Source organism: Gallinula chloropus, assembly GCF_964237585.1.
Source record: "Gallinula chloropus genome assembly, chromosome: 18".
Lineage (NCBI taxonomy): Eukaryota > Metazoa > Chordata > Aves > Gruiformes > Rallidae > Gallinula > Gallinula chloropus.
Window position 1 is genome coordinate 8,825,738 of NC_140103.1, and position 24,659 is coordinate 8,850,396.

The following is a 24,659-nucleotide window of genomic DNA, read 5'->3' on the forward strand; positions in this document are numbered from 1 at the left end:
GCTTCAAGCACGCCAGAAATCGGTGGTAAATTCAAGAGCGAGATACATTTGTTTTCTCTTTGCCTCTACTCCATGCCTTTGTATTTCACACCCCTGAGGCCCCAATCCAACAAACCACAGAGATGTGTGTCTAACCTGAAACACTCACGCTCTTCAGTGCGGCTGCTCACACGTGGAAGTCAGCGGAAGCGCTGCCCCATTCTGCTGTAAAAAAGGCTTTAGCAAAGAGTCCCTTACAAGCCAGGGAGATAAAGTGGAGCAATAACAACACCAATAAGATGCGACCGAGAACCCCATAAATTACCAGGCAAACTTAAGGGTAGATAGAAGTTGTGAAGCTACTTCCCAGCTGTGTTTCAATGCGTCTATCAGTCTTTACTCATCTCTTTTCATATTACTTTCTCTCCCCCTCCCGTCTTTTTTTATTGATCTCTGCATCTTTTTTTATTATATCCTTCTCTTTCTTCAGCACTGGCGAGCTAAATCAATGCATAATGCACATCACACTCAACAAAAGGAATGCAAATGAAAGCAGCTCTCTTTTTCAATGTCTGCACATATATCTAGACGCATGTGTACAATGTCGGTGTGTGGGAGAGTGCAGACCAAGGACAAGGTGCTCAGCTGCTTGTTAGACACCCATTTCTCAACGCTCCGGAGGGAACGGATCGAGTGCTAAAAAGCTCTGGGTTCCCACAACTGCAAATCATAACTCTTATGACTGGGGTCTGTTTTACACAGGACATGTCGGCTTGAACTTGGCTGAGATCCTCAGTAATCGCAAAAATCAGTTATCCCGGGAGTAATCAAGAGTAAGGTGAAAGAAAAGCAGCCAAGAGGTAGGAGAGGGGTGCATCAGTCACAGCAGACCTGACTTCGGTTCGCTTGCCTCCTACAAATCAAAAGGCAGAGGGAAACTTTCCCCACGGGACCAAATTCTGTGTGGAGGAGATAAAATATGCAAAATCTGCTACGCAAAGAGGGAGGGTGGGGAAAGTAGAGATGATAAATTTCAGGATGGGGAAGAGCGAGTGTACTGCAGAACTTAAAAAGGGAGCACTGCCAGATGCTTTCATTAATTAATTAATTAATCTCACTGTCGCTCTCCAGCATGTTGCAGGAAGAAAACGCTATTAATCTTATCTGTTTTCTGTTACTCAGCTTTGTGTTCAGAGAAGGCCAGGACAGCCTGACAGTAAGACCACACAGTTTTCTTCCCTGCCTCCCTCCTTCCTTCCCCCATGCCCCTCCTCCCATGGCAGAGCAGATTGATCCACTGTTATCTGATTAGAGAGGAAAGGAGGAGAGAAAACAAAACCGAGAAAAGAAAAAAAAAAGAAAGTATAATTTTATTACAGGCACTAGCACAAAATGTCTTGAGAGCTTTGTGCCATTTATTCAAAGGAAAGTTGGACCCATTAAAAAACCCCATAAACCTCATGATCCTTAAGGGCCAAAGGGAGGAGGAGAGACAGAGGGACACCTGCACGCATGCCTCCATCCTTGGAGATATCCAGGGTACAGCTGGGCTTGACCCTGAGAAACGTGCTCCAACTCCAAAGCTGGATCTAACTTTGAAGTTGGCCCTCCTTGGACCAGAGACCTCCAGAGACTCCTTCCAACCTAAATTATTCTGTGATTCATGGCTCTAAGTCTAAAGCTCGATGGTGTTTGCAGGCTCTGCTGTATTTCTCTTCTATCAAGTGAGGTGACTTGCGTGGTCTCTGCTTTGGAAGGAAGAAGCCCACTTGGGCTTTGCTATCCAACGTCCCGCTACAGCCTCCCCCCCAATGACTCCCCATGAGCCCTGCCTTTGCAAACAAAATGCTTAGGGATTATTTTCAGCCGTGTGGGACCCGATCCTGCAGACAATTTGTGACGAGCGCTGCATTCGCTGCTGCGGTTAGATTTGCTGAAGTCTAAAGAATGCCTTGTGGTAGTTCAGAAACATGCCTGGAAGGAAGCATTTGCAAGATCAAACCCTGAGGCCCCCGATTCAGCAAAGCCTCTGAACATGTGTTTGAGGCTCACTGAATTCTTTGGTGAAGAGGAGTGATTCCCGGGGCTCTAATAAGCTACATAATACAACGAGAACATCACTGCAAAAATAACACTGTCTGAAATAATTACTTGTCCTACAGGATTATAACATGTGTTAGCCTTATAAACATGGAAATAAATTACACTCCTTTTTCTGTGCTCCTCAAACAGGGACCCAAGCATTCTGCATTTTCCAAGAAAACACGCCACCGGGCTCAAAGAAGACTTTTGTTTGGCTAAAGCCAGAGGATCTGGTCGGATATTATTAGATTATGGAGAATGTGGAATTGCTGCTCTTTTTAATTATTATTTATTATGTAACATGTACAGTCACTCCAACGGCTTCCCTAGCATCTTTAAGCTTTCTGATGAGATTTTACTGCTTGATATGTCAAAACAGAACACAAGTCAGCACTGCTCCTTTGTGTGAAAGATGAGCCAGCCATTTCTCTAGCTCTCCATGTCCTAATTCCTGGCAGTTCAGCACCCATAGTAGCAAGGCAACAGGCCCCGTTTCACTGGTATTACCTTCCCTGAACCTCGCCTAGGACTTGATGAAGGCCGTGTTTGCCCCAAAACAACAGCAGCTGGTTGACCCTTGCAGACCCTGCACGCACACCCCACACCACCACCACAACGCTACCAGCACACAACAAAACACTTGTGAGGTCTGCTTCCATGGGGTCAGCTCACTTGCTTCGCCTACGTGAATCCCCGTATTCAGTATTTCACAAACAACTGAATTTGATTTCATTCCCTTTTGTAATCCAGGACCTGGGCAAAACCACGAACTTGTGAGGCCCACAACAAACAAGAACTTTTTACCTCTGGAATTCCCCTTTCCTTTTCAACACAAGCAAAGCTGGAAAATCACTTCCTTTGGAATGGTGTTGAAAAATCCGTATGTTTTAGCTGTTTTATTTTCTAACCCTATTGCTGTCAGACAGGTTTTTTCTGCACTACACCGGTCCTGTTGCTGACACAGGAGATGAACGCATACACCAGCATAAAGTGCCTGCACTCCCCTGCCAGGACACTGCTGAGTGGTCCAAGGCTTGGGATGTCCCGCTCTTACTCATGTCCACAGACTTAGTTGGAGCAGGATGCAGCTGCTGACCAGCCCACACAACCCAGTTCTGCTGAGAAACAGTGTACCCAGGGGAAAACCTGGGTCACATCCTAATGTAACACTGGGAAGTGGTTGACATACAGACCTGGGACAAGGAGCCCAGACCTGTGCTGAGCAAGGTGCTACAGACGCAGCGTCACAGCTCCAACCCAAATCCTTTTTGGATCCAGTCTCATGCTATGCCTGACTTTTGGAGAACCCAAAATATTTGCATCACTGTTTATCTCACTTTCAAAATATTATGACTAATATCTTTCAGTGCTTGAGGCTCTAACAGCAAGCTACTAGAAACAAAAATGGAACTTCAAGACCACCACTAGTCACATTTAGCCTCAACCATAAAAACTCTCAGATTTCAATAGAGCTATTTACATGTGTAAATATGCAAATAAGCACATCCCCAAATCAGGCCTCAAGTACCACAGGGTGGGATGCTGAAGTAAAAATGCAGCCATTACAAGACAAGCAGTCCCCAGCTTGCCACCCAAGGGAAACACTGTGCTTGTGAGGTCCTTTATACACTGCTCCAGGCACAAGATAACCATTCATTTGTCAATAAAAGCAAATTTCAGTCTTGCCAGCACTAGATTATCTGCTGAGGACTGATGCCCTGAGCTGATGGGATGGGACCACTGGATGGGACCAAGTATTTGCTTGGTCAGTCCAGATAAGGAATCTCACAAAATCTCTTCAGGAAGAACCAACCCTTTATAAACATTAACTTTGGTTACAGAAGCTCTGCACGTTTCATCCTTCCCCAGACCTCGCCGAGCCCTGGTTGGGAAAATGCAGGGTAACCTCACAGAAGGTGCAGGGTAAATTGGTCTCCATTTCCCTCCTCTGCACCCAGCATTCCTCGAGAGTTTAATAAATATGTAAAGCTCACAACTGCAGCCCTGCTATCCCGATAGCTCGAGCATCTTCCGGCCATTGTGCTTACAGGTTTTGCTAATCAGAGCAAACCAGGCTTGCAAATGAAATCTGATTAAGTAGTTTTCACCTCTGAAAAAGGGGATTAGCCAGACCTTTGATCCTCAGATATTGATTTGCAACTCAAAGGAGGTGTGACCTCAGCTGGACTTGCTTCTGGTCTCAGTCCCTTCCCCTTTCACTCCTCCTCCTGTTTACCAGGAAAAATCAGTTCATGTCTTCTCACGTAGCCAGATCTAAAGCCTATTGAAACCAGTGGAAAACCACCCACTGACTTCAATGGGCTTTGGATCAGTCCCACAATGGCTGACTTAGCCCTAAGTCCTCGGCTGTTTCAAAGCCAGCAGAACCAATTTCCCATCAAAATGACCAGAAGCTGGGAAGATATGTTCGCCTTTCAAACCTACAAATTCCACCTTTTTTTCTCTCTTCCATGACAACTCTTCAGCTGGAAATGCTGAAAATACTGTTGTTTTTTTCACTTGTGCTCTGTGTAGAGTTGCCCACCATGAGTGGAAGGGCTCTGAGCCAGACTTACCGATGCAATTAAAGGATAACTCCTGCAGGCAGAATAGGGAGCAGCCATCACCGTTGATCTTATTCATGTCATCGCATTCCTCCCCCAAGTCTCTGTAGGCAGGGCACACACATGCAAAAAGGAGTCAGATGGCAAATGGCATCATCCCAACAATCGCTGCAACCCTTCCACAGAATCCCAAAGCCCTGAAACCCACTACAGTGACTTTGTGTGCCGACCCTTAAAATACCTCTCCCCTTTCTCCGCCAGCCCTGACTTTCATCATTCCCCGTTCACAAGCTTGCCTGGCCACTTCTCTCCTGCACATGTGGATACCACTTGCTGTTCTCTGATGAAGATATGAGCAACTCCCCCCATAGCTGGTGTGGCTGCAACTCAGCAGGTGGGGAAAAAGAGAACAGGAATCTTTGAAAACTCTTTGTATTAAATCTGGAAGGGCCAGACTGTGACCCCAGCTTGGGAATAACAAGGCATAAAGCCTGGTGCTGGGCTATTCCAGATGACGGCACTCAGAGGAGAGCAGGCAGCAGGGAGCAGGTGGTGTCGGGGACGGGGTCCTGCCTCGTGCCAGCCCGCACGGTTACAGCCACGTGCGGGGAGAAGAGTGTGAACCAGATGAGAAAGGGGCTGCCACAGCTGCAAGTGGGGCCACAACCAGCCAAGCTGTGACACAGTCTGGTTCCTGCTCGCTCCTGAGGCAGCTCAGCTATTGTTTGACGCTTGCTGCAAAGCCACAAGTGATGTTTGAGGAATGTGCAAACATAACAGTAGGAGAAAAGTTACGGAAAGCAAAATTAATCTGTCTTTCTCCACCTCTCTCTCCAAGACTACCCTAGATTCATATGTCGTTTGATTGTTCTCTTTGATTTCCCTGCCTGTTGGGCCTCATCCTGCAAATAGCTGCTGTCAGGTATATCATCTGATAGAGCTGTACTACGTGGTTGCTGATCAGCATTATTTCAAGCAAATAATACTGGCTGGATAAAGCACTTGCTTGTTGTTACTACCATAGTTTAAATAATTAAATTACCCAATGCCAGGAAGCTCTGAAGGAGGTGGCCTGAAGGGCCAACATAGTAAAAAACAATAAACCCTAACAGAGTTGTCAATGATTGGTTTACATTTCCAGTGGTCTGGGGATTGGCAGCCAGCGAGAGGGAGGAGCTGACTGGGAACACCAAATACCCAACATCCTCTCTCTGAGGCCAAAGCTGTCACCTCCAAATGCATCCCAGATCCGCTGGTCACTCACACAAGGGGCTGCACCAGGAATCTGGCCCAACACATGTGAGGGTTTTGCACCCTCCACCTGCTGCCAGGCACTTGGGACCCCATGTGTACAGCCAGAATCAAAGGCTGCATAAAGTTTCCAAGCACTTACTCCAGCTCCACATAGCAAATGCCATATATATGTATAAAGATACAGATACATGAACAACCAGCATAAACAGCATATAGCGTACTTTCATATCGATCCTGCTGTCTGGACTCCATTATCTGTATCTCTGTCTGGATCTACTGGTGCCAGGATAGCAGGGCCTAAGTTCCAATTAAATGTCATCATCCTGGTAATCATCAAGCACATGAGTCATTATCTACAGATGAGAGCCAGCCTAAACTAAGGAGACATCAGAGGTCATCAATTCCTTTCTAGTCTCAGATTCTGGCTGAGTAGATGTGCCCAGATTTATCTGTTTGCTTGTTCCAGACTTACATTTGGATAATCCCATCTCCACAGTATCCACTTCCAGAGACGTACACAAGCGCAGGGGAAGGCTCGCTCTCCTCTGCCCCGGAAACAACGATGACCTGGTAGGTGTATGTGGTGCTATCACTCAGTTCCCTGCAAGACAAAAGGGAATATTAAGCCATCAGTACAACACAGGCAGTAGCAAAGGGCAGGGAAGGAGGTACTGAAATGCAGAGTGGCTGCCAAAAAAGCAAGTTTTAGTTCACTTAGGTCCTCAGAATATTCCTACCTCATTTTGATGGGAGTAAGTTTTGGTTGGGTGTCTTTTTCTTGCGAGCACAATCAGTGCGACCTATATCCATGTGTATTTATGGTGCGACTCTTGACCATCTGACAGCCAAACTATGTGCTGATGAAAATCATGTGGCTGATCACGGTGTTGCTGCTGCCATCTGTGCCCACGGTAGAGATGGCATTGCACTGGCACCGCGGCAGTGTGTCAGTCCTCACCACGTGCAGTGGGAACAGTAACAGCAGTACCAACAGCCCACAGTGCTGCAGCATTTGAGAAGCCAGCCCTGCACTGCACTCTACTTAGGCTTGGACACTTCTGTTCCTGTCTCTCCATGGCAGGGACAGTGTTACCTCCATGTTTGTGGTATAGTCCATTTCAGGAACCTTAAATACCCTGTAAACACCAATTAATTCCTCAATAGCCCTGAGCTCAGTCCAACAGCAGTTGGAGCCAGTGAGAATTTGCCTTTTTGATTTAAAACAGAATTGGACTGGGGATGTTTCAGTGATAAATAAGTTATCCACTTTGCATACAGGTATTAAAACTGTAGAATTAAAACAAAGGCTTCTTCCTCTCCAGGAGAGCGCAAAAAAATAGGATCCACAGCCCAGCATGTATTAGCACTGAAATATTCACAGAAAGAATTAGCAAACTGTTGCATATTTATGCAAAGCCATAATTATCTGAATCCTGTGCATCCGTAAAGGAGGAATAATTCTTTTATATGCAATAAAGTAATGCTATAAGCCTAATATAAATGTTTAGCTCTTTTACAATGTCTTTTACATTATCGGAACTCAAAACGTCCCACAAAGGAACTCATTACCATTATCCTCATTGTACTGATTTGTAAAGCCACAGAGTGGCAAAGGCGAAACGATTTGCTCAAAGTCATCAATCAGGCTAATTGCAGAGCCCATAACGCAAGGTGGCTCTTTCGTAACCCTCAACAGTCCTCTACTTGCTGTGTTCGTATGGCCCCGCTTCCTGACAGTAATACGTGTGTCTCTTTGTCCCAGGAACTTGGTCAAAAAGTGTGTGTTAACGAAGCACTTACTATGAAGAGCAACAAAACCACTGAAGTAGGTATCAAATGGACCATAGGTACTGAAACCTTCAAGTCTGTGAAATAAGCATTTCCTTACAACACTCGTTAAATTAACAAGCATGACTTAAACTCCAATATCACACGTTCTATTTTACAACAAAGCTGTTTTCTCGTGGATACCATGCCTCCAAAAAACTGTCACTGAAGGACCTGCATGGGCACGGCACTAGGGTGCGATTCTTTGGAGGGAAACTCACTGGAATGAAAGGGAAACACAAGTGGCTTTCTCACTGCTGCTTCTCCCAAGCCCTGGCAGCAAGAGTCCGTAGCTCCTGTGCGCTAGATGTGAGAGTTGACGTAGCACAAACAGCATCTTAATTCACCTACAGAACAGGGAGACAACTACCCAGATACCAGGCAGAGTGTGTAGTCCATCGAAGTGAGAAGTTTCAAATGTCTGCCTTTGGGGCCTGTTTCAAACAAATGTTTGGGGGGAAAAATAAATACAAAATTAGAGGAAGTAACCTAAGTGGCCAAAGGCATGCTGATGTGTCATACTGAGGGCTTCCACTAGATTTGATGCCTTGATAACTCCACTATTAAGATGTGAAGTTTCTGATCTATCCTGATGAAATCAAAGCAGAGGCAAACTTTGATTATCAAAGAGCGCTTATTTCTCAAGTTCTTTCTCAACACCATTTGTAAAAATATTTACGATTAACCAGAATGCTTGCAGAAATGTGGATTTTGCCACTGGGGATCTGCTAACCACAAAAAAGGTTCAACTCTTCGAAAAGACTACAAACAAGTGAACAGTTTGCACAGCTCTAACAGCTACAGAATGAATAAATCCCGTGCTGCTTTTGGGTGCGCCGAGCTCACACGTGCAAGAGCAAAATAGGAGGTTTCTGACTTTTTTTTTCTCTGTGATTTCCACCGATCCCCATAGGTGGTGGGCAGGCATTCGGCTCACGGCAGAAAGTGTGCATCTGCGAGCGTGTTTCAGTGTGTGGGAGTGTTTGTGTATGCTTGTGTGTGCATGTAAGCAAAGGGAGAACAGGAAAAGTTCACATTTGTTTATGTACAGGGCGGGAAGTTGGCAGAACATAATGGAAGAAGACATACTACTAAATTAAGCACGGGAGAGAATATGGTGTTTATGAATTATTAGGTGACTGGAGATGAATGGGTATGTGGGTGAATAAGACATAAAACTGGAAATGAAAGTTTTTAGGTGGGGAGAACTCTGGCCCATTTCACTGTGCGGATTGTGAACGTGAACCTGCGTACGGGGAGAGCACCTGTGGATGTGGGAGATGAAGGACTGATGGCACTGGAGCTTTGGTCTAATCCTGTCACCTGCCACATACTGCTGAGGGGAGATATCCAACTGTAGCCTGCAACTCAAAAATGGGTGGTTCTAGGAGAAGTGGCATGTCCTAACACACACATGGTCCTTATGGTTTAGTGACAGGGAAAAAAATGGGCCATTTCTTCTCTCAAATAGAAGGTGAGCAAAAAGCACCTGAGTTCTTACACCTACAGTTGAGGTGTCAGCACAGCCTGGTGTCCCTTAGCTCTACACAGCTTGCATGCAAAGTACTATTAGGTTATTTATGCTCAAAATATCCCATGAGCTATGAATTCTTGCTTTAGGTTAAAATACAGAGTGGGGGAAGACAAATTCCTAGAAACATATGGTCTTGCAAAGCAATGTCAGGACTGGGAGCCAGCACTCCAGTCCCACACTGCAACCACAGCAAACATTCTCCCATCCTCATTCCAGCTGCCCTTTTGACAGCCCAGCTGAGAGCAACCTGGAGCTTTACAACCTTCCCTACCCAGGGCAGCACCAACAAACCAGTCATGCCCAGAGATCAGGAATAGGAGCACGTGTGCTCCAGAGGCACCCTCTAGCATCATGGCATCGGAGCTGGAGAAGTGCCTCAATGAGAGCACCAGAAAGCCACCCCAGAAACTCAAAACTCAGCTCACCCTGGCCTGGTACTACTGGCAAAATCCTGGCAGGAGCTGACTTGCCTGGATGTGGTGGTTGAGTCTCAACAACTGGAAATTGAGATACTTCCATCCTCTTGAACTGTTAAATATATCATATCGGCAGCGACTGAGAACTTTATAGCATTCCTTCCCAGTACCCACATTCTGGAAAATATATAGCTGCTAAAGGATGGTATGTGCAATGCTCAGGGCAGCAACCCAGTACCACAGCAAGGGAGGGAGGAATGAAGTAACAAAAGGAAAAAAAAGCAAAAGAAAAAGAATGTATTCTCTCCTATATAGTTACAGGGCACCGAGGTCGATATTACAGCCTGTATCTGGAGATGTCAGCAAGACGAGCTCCACTCCAAGTGGTGATAAAAGCGGGATTTTTGACCATTTATTTTCTTCCCTGCCTTCCCTGGGAGCCAACGGCACACTAACAGCCATACCGGGCTCCTTCCACTCTGCTGGCAGGCAGGTCTGACGCATGGCAGCTCTGTACGACGCTACTTAAGGAAGTGAGACAGAAGAACATCTTTAACATTAAGGATGTGAACAAACACTCTTTTAAATTTATATCTATGGTCTTTTAATGACCTTTTCGAGAACTGAGTAAGCCGCATTGATCGCTGCAGCTTCCGCCCGTGGGGAGGCAGTCTTATTAAAAAGCAATGACTCAAGCCCTCTGCTTAGAGGGGGAATTAGAACGTGCCGTGTGAAATACCACGAGGGCAACTCTCCTGTCTGCTGTGGCAAGTGACGGATCCCGGGTCAGAAATGTAAAACCCTCTAATTCTTTTCCTGTTTTTACTGGGGAGAGGGGCTGGAGAGTTCAGTTAATCTGTCTGTCCCCCCCCAGGCAAGGGACCTCTGCTTTCACTTTGGGTGTTCCTGTAAAACTTACAGGAAAAATCATACCCCTGGGAAGTAGTTTTCTACTCGGATCAAGGTGGGTTTAAAGGATTGTTGAATTTACAGCAGCAACACACATACCCTCGAGTACCAGCAAGGTTGACACTACCCCAACCACATCAGCTCTGTGCCCACTGCAGGGCATCAGCACTGGCAGACACAGGCACAGTGATGGCACCGAGGGAAAGCAAGCACCCCACGCCCCTCTCCCCACTGCAATGGCATGTATGGCTTTCCTACAACAAGTAATAGCAGGGATAAGTTTTATACAGCAAAGGCTTGTTTACAAAAAAAGTGGACAGCAATGTCTAAGGCATCCTCAATTAAATTACAGCTGTCAGAGGCAGCATCGTGTGAAGCAGGGAAATTCTGCACCTCAAGTGTCCTCAGGAAGCCTCCATCTTTCTTTGACCTTAAACAGCCACCAAACTCTTGAGCCAAGAGACCTTTCCTGGACAGCTCTCCATAGCCCAGACCAACTGTGGTCTTCCAGCCATGTCCCTGTTTCCCTCTAACACCATTTCATTTGCATTTCCCTAGCATGGAAGCCTTGCTGATTAAGACAGGAAATGTGCCAGTAGCAAACAGCAGCAACCCCCATTTTCCTTTCTTGCAATGCTCTGGATCAGCACTCAAGGTGGACTGAACACAGCCACACGCAGAAGAGCAGAAGGTCCACACCATCTCCTGTCTCATCCTCTGCAGCCTGGAGCTGTCCACTCTGTTCCCCATGGGCTTCTCACAGCCACGGACACACCCAACATCATTTACAGAGGTCCTGAAATACCCCAAACACCCACTACCTTGGTGAAGCAGCACCTCATCCTCAGACGTCTTTACAGCCTCCCAGTCCTGGGCACTGAACTGGGGCTCAATGTTTCCACACTGGAGAAGCAAACACCACTCTCTTCATTGCTGCTTAGCAAGTAGTCATGAAACTGCACTGGGTTTTACCTCTCAGAAATGCCACCAGGTGTTTGCAGGCTCCCCCATACTCAGGTGCTCCAGAAACAATGGGTGAAGACTAACCTGGGGGATTAGGTCACTTTAGGACAACCCGAATAGACTTGCTCCCCGACTCCCAACCTTTTTCCAGCACTGCCATTGACCGTACAAATCTGACCGTCTTCTCTCTTCATCTCCTCCCTCACACATGCTCCCCCTCACCTTGCCTTTCCTATTTTTAATAAAAATGGCATGAGAAGCACGTCAGAAGTTAATGAACAGAATTCCTGCCCGGCTCTGCAGTCGGGAGAGAGGAGGGGCGAGATGCTGTAAACAAAAGGAGGACATCAAAAATCCCGAGCTCTTGCGACGGGCTGTTTTTTCAGCTGTGGTCCGATCTCTTGCTGTTTGGATAAGCCCAGCAACATGGCAGGTGCAAAGGCCTCAAAACAAGTCTCCTGCCTCTCTCCCAGACACTGAGCTGACTCAGAAGACATAAAAGCCAAGGAATTGTACACAGAGACGTTCTCCTCTCTACCCATGATAAGATAGGTCCCAACAAGAGTGGTGGGACTACTCTGTGCCCTCTGGCCTTTCTTTATCATTTGGTTACAAGCAAATCAAAACAGGGCAGTTGAAATACTACATAAATGCTCACAGGCTGGATGTGAGCATGGGGACTGGACGGTAGATTTCTGTGCATGAGGTTGACCTCTCTAAAGTCTAGTCTCAGCACTCAAAGCATCAAGCATCAAGACTATGCCCAAACTCAATGTTTGCTCCTGACTGTATCAAGAAGTTACTTCTAGTAGCACCTAAAGCACCCACCTTACCCATTTGTGCAATACCATGGAGATCCGATGTATTTGAAATTGAAGTCAAAGGCTGAAGGACCCAAACAATTAGGAAAACATCCTTTGCTCCATAAAATGCTTCTACAAACCACCACCACCACCTCTCATAATTCCCACAAAATCAAAACAGGCAATTGGTGTGCAGCTCTGCTCTTGCTTATGTTGGTGTAAATCTCAAGTAACTTCAAACCTCAGCGAAATCCTTCAGGTTTAACCCACTGCACCTGAGTTGCTCCTCTGTTCCTCTGGGTTGTGAGCATTTACACTTGCTGCTCAGACTAGCTCCTTGCCTGCACAAGATGTCCTGGTGCAGGACTACATGCATGGCTGTAACACCTCTGTTCTGATATCCAGGCCCTCTTCAAGACCTTAAACACCCTGGACATTCTTCTCTGTCCTTCACACAAGAACCTTAAGTTTTTTAAGTAGCAAAGATATCTGTGAGGAGACAACAGCACAGGTTGCCCAGAGAGGTGGCAGAGGCCCCATCCCTGGAGACATTCAAGGTCAGGGTTGATGGGGTTCTGAGCAACCTGATCTAGATACATGCAACTGATTAACTCCAGCACACTTTGATATAATCATCTGAGTATTTGCGCTGGTACCAATTTAAAACACAGTAGCACATTTAATAAAAAACAAAGTTTGCAGCCAAGAAATACAGATATTTCCGGGTTTTTTTTCCTCTAAAGAAAAAAATTTCAATGTCAACAGAAATTTTTTCTTCCATGTTTAATCAACAACAAGAAGAATAAAAATTATGGATTTCTAAGGTGGATGATAAAAATGGAGGATCTCAATGAGATTGGGTTACAAATCCCAGGATAAAGTAAATCCTGAGGCCCAGAGCCCCACACGGGTGTTTGCACGAGACAGGCAATTTCACAGCAGCACGCAGGTTAAGTGTCAGAGCACCTGGTTGCTATTAGAAGCAGGGAAGGAGGGAGAAAAATCTCTTGTCTTTGCTTCTCCGCTGCTGCGAGCAGACCCGAAGCTGAGACAGGAGTGTTTCCCAATGTGCAGCTCAGACACGGCCGCTGCTGCTACGGTTTCACCGAGGAAGGAAAGATCTGGGACATGAAATTCAGGCAGCCCTACTTCCAAGCAGTGGATGCCTGCACTTCTCTACCGATTTCAAGGGAATGGTGCCAGTATCCACCGTCGGAGGATAGTGCTCCGGTGTACTGGCACAGCAAGGAGAAAACAGTAACACGGCCGGCAGGTTAGGACAGGTTAATTGCTTTAAAGGCCATCATCGTCACCAGCACACCTTTGCCTGTTGCATCGTGCCTCTCGATGAGCACTGCCTGATTACTCACACCATTAACGACATCCCGGTTGCACTGTGGCTCCTTTGGGCAGGACTGCCAGCGGCAGCATCCGTACAGGCTCCAGCACCAGTTCAGACCACGCCTGATCCACACCCTGCACAGGGTCTCGGACCTCAACTACCATCCCTCAACTTTTGCATGTTGATTATTCATCCCTGGGGGCTGGGAGCATTTTGGCTGCTACCCTCAGCTCCATGCCAGTTCATCAGGATCAGCTCTGCCAGCGGGCAAAAAGTTCTTCCCTATTCAGGGTCATCAACTTGGCAGAAAGGTGTTCTTCAGCTTTCTGAATCCATACCCAACCTCCAGGATTTCCTTTCAACAGGCCTGAGCCAATACCTGATTTTCAGAACTTAATACCCTCCTGTTTCCATATAATCCCACCAAAATGGTAAACAGAGCCACAGGAGCAGACACTCACAGCGCCTGATCCAAAGGCTCCTGAAGCCAGTGGAAGTTATTAGGTGCATTTTCAGTAGGGCTGAGATCGGGCCCCAGGCGAGCGCAGATGTTTGCAGTTTTCTCTGGTTTCACCTCTACCGTCCCTCCTCACCCAAACTCTGCTGTGGAGGGTAAAGCCTGGGGGGCCATGGCACTCCCAGGGTGCTGCTCCCCAGGAGGAGGCAGGGAGCCTACACGTCCATGTGAGAGAGACGCATGTGCTGTCACGCACGCTGTGTAGCAGAGCACAGAGACACAGGCAAGGAGATGAGGTGACTATTCCAAAGGAACATTTTGTCATTTCCCTCCTTAGGGGCTCTGTGTTTTGCCTTAAACCACTTCAGATTATGAGAAATCCTACGAGCTGGTCTCCAGTGGGATCTTTAATGGTTTAATAACTGAACATTACTGAACATATTTCCACTAGCCTCTTTCTAAAATCCCATCATGAGCTAATTTCCTCTATTGTCATTACATCTGCAACTGGTCTTACATTTAAAAAAAAAATCTGTATTACTGTGAATAAATGATCTGGTTTACTGCATGGAGCTCACAGGGCCAGCATCTTCAGCAGCAGCTGATGATTTGGGGTGCCCAATTCAAGCCCCCCCCCTCTCTATGTGGGACAGTTTGCAGAGAAGAATGAGGGTTTTTTTTTTCCACCTTGTCCCTCCCATCACAAAAATCTCCAGGAAAATGCTGTAATTGGGGCATCAGCATGGAGATGCCTGATGTCATCAGACATTTAAGAAGATCCTGGCCAGAAAGACTAAGATCAAGTTTGGGTGAAGCAATCACATGATGGGTACCTTGGGCCCACAGTGTGCTCAGAGCATTACAAGCCATGCAAAGATACACCTAAACGGCTTCTGTCCCATCCGCCACTGTATCCAACAAGGTATTAAGGACAGCACAGGTATTTTAGTCTTATTGCAGCATTGTTTTCACATCCTTTGCCTGTTTAAGCGTAGCTCCAAAATTTAACAGAGACTTGGAATTTATTTCCCAGGAAAATATATTAAAATAAAATGCCCAGGAAATGATCAGGCCAATAGTTCAGTAAAAGTAGCTGAAAAAAGCTGTACTGGCTGACACTGCTGATAGAAAGGTAGGTAACACATTTCTGCTTCTTCTGCGGTATTTGAGGCTCACTCCAAGTTTTACAAGAGAGTTATTTTTAAATTGTTGCATAACACATGTCTGTCCAATATTTCTTTCCTCAATCAAGCAAAGAAAATGCATTTGTTATTCCTGAGAGATTTCTGGTGCTTCTTATCTTATTTAGAGCCCAAAATAAAGATGCACACAAGAAGGCAAACATCAGAGAGAAATTATTATCCATGAGATAATGCACAGCCTAATTTACCACATATCTGAGACTGTTTCACCTGCAATAAATTATTTTGCCCAGCAGGAAAAGTCCTGTTTGACCTTCATTTTTTTTCCCTGCAGCTGAAAACTCTGCTACTACTTCTAGGTCACGAGTTCAAATTCCACCCTGGCTGGGAGTGATTAAATATATCTATTTCTAATAGTATCTATTTGGGTAATAATAGGAAAGCCGTTAATGACTGCTTTTTCAGGGACACTTGTGTAGGGCTCAGTTGTAGTCTACGGGTCTGATCTCCATCCAGCCTCTGTGTATTGCCCAAGAGGTACATTGGAAACATGAATCCAAGGTACCAGCAGCCCTTAAGGAGTCCCTGGCTGGAGCAGAGCTGGCAGAGCCAGTCCTGAAGCAAAGTGTCATTCCCCAAATGGGGCAGTCCCTCTTTCCTGGCTCTTCCCGTGCTCTCAAGTCATTTCTTGGAGAGAGGCAGCTGGGGGTCATTCAGAGCAATGCCACCCTTCAAAGATACACCCAGGCTGAAAAATTCCCCTGGGCTGCCCTGTCTCAGGATCGCAAATGCACAAAGACATAAACCCGCCCTTACCACCTCATTCTTGCATCATGTGCGGCCGAGCCAGAACAGGAGCTATGGATTTTGCCAAGTGCCAGCTATAGTTACAGCGTTACATAAGAAACCGCAACAGTGAAGAATCACAAATCCATCACTACAGCTGGCACCAAATGGCATCTTTGCACAGGCTTAGCAGAAAAGCTGCCTACCGAACGGGCACAGACCGTCAAATTGTTCTTTCTCTTCTCCAGGGCAGGGTTCAGGCAATTTGGCAGAGGGTGGTAAGGGAAAAAATTGCTCTATCTGTTCTGTGTGTGGGGTCAGGAAGCAGGTTTTATTCTTTCGCAAAGATAACCTGGCACCTTTAATGAAGAAAGTTAAGAAAGAAGGGAAGCCATCAGAATGTGGCTTCCAGCTGTCAAGTCACATCAGCCAAGCGGAGATGTATAATCCCCGAGAGCAGCAGCACTCCTAGCCTCTAACATTTAATTGTGAGCTCTTTGAAAGAAGGCACCTGGCGTATTTCTTCTGTAAAACGCCCAGCACGCTACTGGCAGCTATAAATAATAACAACCGCTACCTCGGTATTTAGCAGCACAACATATGTGAAGGAGAGATGCAGGAGCAGTAGATGGAAAAGCAGCTTTCCTCTTCCTGGCTTCCCGAGCCCTGGGTGTAGAGCAGGGGAACACGTTCTGAGCTGGCAGAGGGAGCAGATCAGTCACCCCTGCAGCCCCCCTGCCCAGTCCTAGCTCCCACTGCTGTGCAAACCAGAGGCTTGGGATGTTTGGGAAAGAATTTCCTTGGGGGGATGTTGGTGGTGAATATGGTGTTGTGGGTGAAGGACTCTCCTTCCTATCAGCCCTTCTCCTTTGTTAGGGTCAGATGAGCCTCTGACCAGTTTCTTGCTGTTGGAAGGAAAAGTATTGGACCGTCAATTGTCCCGTATTTTCTGTTCTTTCATCAAAGGACATTTCCAGGTTGGTTAAGCAGAAACAGGGCAATCAATACTGGCTGCATAAGGAAGGAGCTGACAACGCAGCCAGGGCTAGAGAGAGCCTCAGAGAGGCATGAAGATGGACGATGCTTGCTAGGGGATCTCCAGGACCTCCACTGAGCTCTGGGACTGCTATGCTGTCCTACACCAGCTGAATATTAAACTTCACAACTTTGCCAAAGCTGATCACCAGCAGCTCTGATACACTCCAAGTTCTTCAGTGACACGTGGAAGCTTTCGGACAGTGACAGCACAGCCAATAATCCAGCTGGGAAACTAGGGTCAGAGAGGAACAACTGAAACATTTACTCTGTGCAAGGACTCTGGAGGAAGAACTAGGCAAGAACTAGCAGTGCTAGAACCTGAAACTGGAAATTACAGGGGTAAGAGAAACCTGGTGGGATAGAAGAGTGTTTGCTTCTGGGGAAAGCTCAAAATAGATTTGTCCATGCAGCACTGCAAACTAATGATAGGGAAGCTCTCAGGAATGAACAAGAAAGCGTGAATAAGAATAAATCTGTTCCTGTTGAAGCCTGGTAAAAGTGTTTGTACTGGAGATGGGCTGTGAACTTTCATATGGGTACAGATCTCTAATGTATTACTTGAGAGAAATAACACAGAGTTGTGTAAGTAGGGAAAGAAACCTCCTAGATGGAGACCAGAGAACAAATTATTTAATAATGGCAAGTCTCTGGTATTGCTAGGTGTGAGAGCAGGCATCAAATACTTAGGGACCCAAAAAGACATGACCCTATTTTGCACTTCTAGTAGCTGTAGTAGGTTGGACTGAAAGAGAAATTCCAATGAAAATGGAAACTTGTCTTTCAGTTACCAATTTGAGGTTAACTAACACATTTCCTGCACATAAGGATCTGAACTCCAAGATTTCCAGTACCTGCAGACAACACAGAATTGGTAAATTGGCTCAGTTGGTGCAGAGAAGGATAGAATTATAGAGTCAAAATACCTAATTTACATGACTGGATGTCTTGAAATTGTGCATATGTTGGTATAAGACAAAATTATGCATGTAGGATCAAGAAATTCAGAATAAACCAGAAGCTGTTCACTGCAAGTGACAGGGGAAGGAGCAGTTGGTTGCATTTATTCAGTTGCAAGACAACTATGAACTATCAGTGGGATGTATCCACAAAAAAAAAGCCTACAAGGTCCTTGCATACATCGAGGTAAAGTATCTCCAGGGTAGATGGAGAAGTATTCACACAGAAGGACATCTGGAATGCCATACACAGTTCTAAACCCTGTTGAGAATCCAGATGTGTAGCATGCCAATATCACATGGACAACCTAGCAGCTCCTGCAAATAAATCTGGGCATGCAAAGTGTTTTTTTTAACATTTCAGTCCTATCTGAGATACTCCCCAGTATTTCCTGGCATATCAAGAGAGTTTTGGCATGGTAACTGTGGAGGAGGGGTGAGAAGAAGATGGTGATAATATGGACTTCAGCTTTTGGTGTCGAGAGAACATCTACACAGTGATCTGTATCTTGTTTGGGTGGAAATATGGTGTTAATTATCTTCATGACAGATGGAACTGGCAATTCATTTCAGCTGCTTTAGATCATACATTCCTCTGGCTGGTAGACCTTCAGAAAATAGAGAAATAGCTCTTTGAGATGAAGAAAGGAATGCCATAATAAGGACAGATGTTGCCATGAAATTTTAGCACTGCATTCAGGAGGTTTACATATCATCATTGTGATATTCATATTTTTCCAGTCCTCTGTTCAGCTGGGCCTGTGTCATGTAAATGCAACCTTCCCATCGAGTTCAGGGGCTAAAAGGGATACCAATAACTGGCTGTAATGGATGATCAATGTCAATGCTCATTATCGATAGCCACTGCTGAGCCTCCAGCCTCTCTGCTTGCCATATTTATAGGAACCTCCAGACTAAGAACTGCTTTCCATCTCCTTCAACTCCTCATCACCTGGGGTTTCTGTCAACCCACTGTGTTCTGACTGGATACCAGCCACACATGCCTACTGCATCAATAACACAAATTTTGAAGTCAGTAATTGTTCAGGATAAAGTACAACACTAAAGTGCATGAAGTGCTAAGGACTCATGACTGATGGCAGGGCATCCTCCTGCCATCTCAGTGATGGCCATTCCTCAGTCATTCTGCACTCCACCATCAGGTGTGGAGTTAGAACATGGTAAATGACATGGAGTTTACAGGAACTCCTGATTCTAACAACATATTTAAAAATAGTGTGCTTATTTCAACAATAACTGTACATAGACAGTCCCTTAGAAACATTATCAAGCAACAGAATAGGGTTAGCCATAGAATGTTGGCGTAAAGTAGCCAAAACCAAAGAGAAACACACTCCCTGTATGAGAAAAGGTGAGTTTCCATCTCTCTTTTTAGTTTCTTTTCCAAGTATGAATGCAGTATCTCTAGGTGTCACTGAGGTGCTAAAGCTCTAGTCAGTGTAGGAATGGCTCAGATTAATATGTCACAGGACAGAGTACTTCTCAGTGATGCTCAACTCTGCAAAACCAAAACTCGTACCAGGGCTTCCTGCTGGGATTCTTTCTAAGCTATTTCAGTCAATGTCTTTGTCTTGAAAAAAGCCTACAGGTAACACCATAAAGATGACCTGATCCATCACTGTCCACCACATTTTGAGGTTTTTCTACAATACCTGTGGCAGAAGAGTTGGAAAAACTCTCTCAAACTAACCTCGGTGTCTCTCGGCTGGGCCTGCCAGAGGACAGCACAGATCTCATGCTCACAAATTTAGGTGAACACGGGTTGCTCACCCCAGACTGCCCCAGTGGGACTGACACCTAACTGTGCCTGTGACATCCTTGGGAGAGCCTCTCATGGTGGGCACTAGCTTCTCACTGAACTCTTAAGAAAACCCAGTGGTTGCTACCAAACAAATGCAAGAGTAACGATCGCTTTCCAACTGCAAGGCTGAGTGTAAAAGCACTACAGTAAGGGCAAAGCGAGGGCAAAGCAATTACCACCTTCACCATTGTAACTCTCTTGCACATTATTTCTAGAGAACAGCCAGAATGAAACCCTCTACGTACGAGCACAACCCCAACTTTGGATTAAATTGTGAGCTGAGACTTTGAGACTTGCAGATGAGGCTCCTTCCTTATCGCTCGCTGCGGTGTGAAGACTCAGCAGTTCTGTGCTGCACCTGGCCTGACCTCTTTTTTTCCCCCCACTGATTTATTTAGCTTTCTGCTCTCTTCCTAGGCCTTGACACTCATTTTGTATCACAGATACCAGAAATTCTGGCTGATCATACTCAGTGGAATTGAGTGTATCTTGCCTGGTTTCTGTAAGGTCCAAGGATAAGGTCCTGTCCCTTCAAAATGATTGTTAGCCTCAGCTTGAGCCAAGAGCTGAGATTAAAATTCAAGCTTGAGAACAGAAGGTCTGGTGATGTTTTGCATTTCTTAATAAAAGGTTTCCACTGCTCCAGTTATTTACTCTCCTCTGTGGAGCACCCAGTGCTGACTAGGCAAGGGCTATCCATTAAAGGCTGCCTCTCCTCTCAGCTTAAAGAGAAGTTCCCTCTCTTTGACGGGAAGGAGGTAGGAGAAATTAATTTTTCTTTCAGCATCGCCACACCTGGGGAAAGGATCTTGCTCACAGATAACAGTGCAAGCAAATATTTTCTTTGGGAGAAAAAGAGAAAGTGAAGATCAAGGTCAGAGGAGGCAAGAGCACAGATACGGGACTGCCTTCAAAATAACCTTGTGTGGGGGTGTCATTCTATTTAATATGGAAAACATGCAAAAGCATAAAGGAGGGGCAACCAGCTTGGGGCTTACAGAGAGATAAAGGGGCTGCAAAGTCTGGCTGCACAGATATGCTGACTTCCAGCTGCACAGCAGGAAACAAACAGGTCAAGAGAGATTGTATTTACCTCCACATACATAAACGTGTAGAAGCACAGCCCAGCACCCTGTCCCTGACTTCCCCTAAGCACCTTCCCTCTCTCCTGCTTATGGACTATAAGGAATGGGGCTGCTCTGCACAAGGTGTCAGCAGAAACTTCATCTTGCCTTCGCCTCTCCCACTCAAGCACAGCCCAGGCAGTGTTTCAGCAAGGTTGGTGTGTATTAAGGTACAGCCCAGCAGCAGCCTGGACACAGAGCATCAGCTGATGAATCCGCGTGACCCCCATCACCAGAGGGTATAGATTGGTACCCTGCCTATTGGCACGTTGGGATAAAAAAAACCACCCCACTTTTCAAGACTTGAAACACATGCTGAATTCCTGAATCCAAACCAACTATAAGCACTTGAGAATTTCCATCTTTGTCTCCTCACCCAGTGACTAAAACCTTCATTTTAGTTTCCAGTCATCTCACTGAAGCCACTAGTGGGATTTTCCCTGTACTCCCTGGAAAGACACAGACGACCTGAGGCCACCCAGACTTGAGGGTTTGGTTGGGTTGGCTGTGCCAGGCTCCAGGAGCATCTGTTTCTCTCTACTGATCACAGGTAGAGCCCACAGAGACTAACACAAATTTTATGTCTGATTTTTAGCTGGCTATGTAACTAGGTGAGACATTCAGACAGGTACAGTAACGTTACCCCCCTGTCATTTGTTCAGTGATGCACAGGAAAGCTGTCATTAAATCCTGGATACAGATTTAATTATTCAAGCACCTTTCCACTACAGCTGGCTGTAAGCTAGAAGTCACTCACAAAAGTGGAATAAAAGACCAGGAAATAGACCTCAGAATACAAGTTTTGTGTTGGGTGCTTTCTTCATCCCTCCCCCTGCCCCCCATTTTGTTATGAACTCAAAACTGGACCTGTTTCTGTGGGAACTTGTGCTAAGGTATGCAAATATTTCAAACCAAACCAGTCCCATTTTCCAATGAGAGTGGGCCAGGTTTCAGGCAAAAATGCTTTCACAGCAAAACCATGGGAAAATTCACCATTTTCCATGTTTCCAATATGCCAATATCCATCTCAGGTTAAGTGCCAGCAATTGTTAGAACAAGGCTAGAACCCAAGAAAGCACTTAAGCACATGCTTAACTTTCAGCACGTGAGTAACCTCAGTGACATCCTGGGTTTTGTTTTTACATTCACCATTGTTAGTTACCTTGAATTTTTAAATCCGTAGGGACAGTTTGCATCTTCTCAGCTGTATAATTGGGCCATGAAAGGGATGGTAGCTCATGGTTGCTGAATTGTTAATTAATCATTTTTATTATATTTAAATATGCTTTAGAAGACCATAATGATGTATGCTTCCTTGATATTAGCTGTACTAATTAGATAATCTTTTCTAAATTAGAGTGCAGTTTTCTTAGCAGGTTTCCTTTTATCTGGTGTTCATTTTTCATAAGAGCTTCATGTTGTTCCCACAGATGAGTGAATCATTTCCAGGGAATCATGTTATGCAAAAGATGTTTTTCTTGCTGCTGTAGAATGCCTACGGGTAGATCATGGATCTCCTTGAAATCACTAAATATTTTGAAGTTGGACTTCCCTCAACAATCATGCATTCCTTGACTAGATGAATGTAACTGCACCTGAGATGAAGCTCAGTCCCTACAACAAACCAGCATGTCTGCTATGTTAGAGCAATGCTGCTCCAACACCATTTGTTTTAGTGAAAGTGGTTGAAATACATTTATATACCTGGACAAGCAAGTGTACTTCCTACATCCTTTCTTTAGGAGTTAATTGGTGCTCTAGCACAGAAAGCCATTCTGTCTCCTCCATCAAAATACTACTTTCAAAAGTTTTCTAAGGGAATGATGACTGTGTTACTCCACAGGCCTTCATGTAGTTATCTTAAGATAACTGGTCATAGCTCAGATAGTTTGCAATATCCTTTCTGGTTAAGAAAAGGCTGAATGTCATGTCTCTGCACAACTAGCCCAGAAATTTCTCCAAAACTGTCCATGAAATGCTAGGCTATTTCACCTGAGTGCAGTGCTCCTGGTTCCAGAGAGAAATGATGACAATATCCTCTCTTGGTAACACTCAGTATGTCTATCCAGTTCAAAATCCTAACAATCAATTGTCATGCTGGACACTAACAGGATGAGAAGAACAGGTAATTGCTTTTCTCTGAACAGGGCTAGTCAGCTCTCTGGAAACAAGTACTTACGTGTCGACGAGTCTCCTGCTGAGGTTTGAGATGACAACTGGAGATCCAGACTGGAAAGGAGGGTCCCGAACCACTTTGTACTGGATGGGTTTGCAGTCCGCGCACAGCGTGCTGTGAGGGATGGAGCTCAGCATGGCAGCATCGATTTCCAGGTGCTCATCCAGAGTGTAGATCTGGATCCCATACACCTCCTCACCCACTTGTCCCGCGTCCAGCTTTATGGTCAGTGGGATGTCGCAGAAGACATTCTGTGGCCCAAGAGAAATATTCTTCCCGCTGATGGTGAGCAACTTGATGTCATTCACTGCCCCACTGGAATCCCAGTCCGGAGAAACAAAGGTCACCCAGACTGTGAGGGACTCTGGAGTCAGGGGATACCGAAACTCCAGCTGCAAGTAGCAGCCCTGAGGCTCGGGACAGGCGGGAGGCACCGTGTGTTGGTTGACTGCCGAGTTGGGACTCCATGTTCTGACACTGGATTTACAAGGCTGCTCAACATCGGGGTGCCCTAGAAAGAAAGAAGCAAAGACAGGGCAAAAAAGAAGTTAGAGAACGCTGGTCATCATTGGGATCAGTCTTGAAAGGCAAACTGGTGGCAGGAGAGTGTTTCTGTCCCAGAAACTCATTCTTTACTTAGGCATTTCTTACATGGTCAGCATGGAGAGGAGGAATATAATGTTAACATCTCCTGGCCAGGTGAGAGAAGCAAACCCAGTTTAAGTACCCAGCTGGACTGGACACACACAACACACCCTGTGCAGCGTGCCTGGTCCTGAATTTCCTATGTCTAGTGCCCTCCCCTGTGCCAAACAATGGCATTTTCCAGCCCTTACACTTGGTACTTTACCCAATAAACAGAGGCCCTTTGCCTTCAGTGTGCCTCTGCTCCTACTCCTTCCCTTGCCTGGCACTCTAAAACATACCCTTCTTCTCTTGTCTCTAAGAAAGACAAAGAGCTTTTGGCGATTCCAAGAAGCTGGTGTGCTGTGCTGTTGAGGACCAACTCCTATGCCATTTACAGGCTGATCAAGCATGCCATGGAAGACCCTTTTTTGTTTTGGAGGCACACAGAGCACAGGTCTGAGCCAGCTCTTTGCACTCGTCGTGATGAAACAACAAGCACTTGTACTTTTACATTGCTCACCGTTGGCTACGTTCGCCTACATGGGAGGTATTACTAAAACCTAATGAAAGCCACAATGCTTGCCGGGTTCCCAAATACTATGGTAACATTACAATCTGGCACAGAATCATGGACTGTAAGATCCAGAGAGGTCAGATGGGTGGAACAGTTGGTAACAGAATCCAGTGAGAGCTATAAATTCCCTCTTCCTTCCCAAATAATCACACGAAAAGGAAGCAAGTGGGACAGGGAGAAGACAAAGTACAAGAAAGAAGAAAGGAAAAAAGTAAAGATAATGAAAGGTAACAATAGGAGAGAAATGGAGAAGACAGAGAATTGAACCAGAGAGCACAGCTGTT

The 24,659-nt window shown here is 45.7% G+C and overlaps 1 protein-coding gene across 1 annotated transcript in view; it reads right to left on the reverse strand.

Annotated features, from left to right (window-relative positions):
* Positions 1–24,659, reverse strand: part of PAPPA (pappalysin 1) — a gene marked incomplete at both ends in the record, with an annotated part of 177,702 nt that overhangs the window by 79,313 nt on the left and 73,730 nt on the right. The window contains 3 exons of the mRNA XM_084272503.1: positions 4,638–4,729; positions 6,352–6,480; positions 23,178–23,685. Coding sequence (XP_084128629.1) covers positions 4,638–4,729; positions 6,352–6,480; positions 23,178–23,685 — 729 coding nt within the window. The remainder of the gene's footprint in view (positions 1–4,637; positions 4,730–6,351; positions 6,481–23,177; positions 23,686–24,659) is intronic.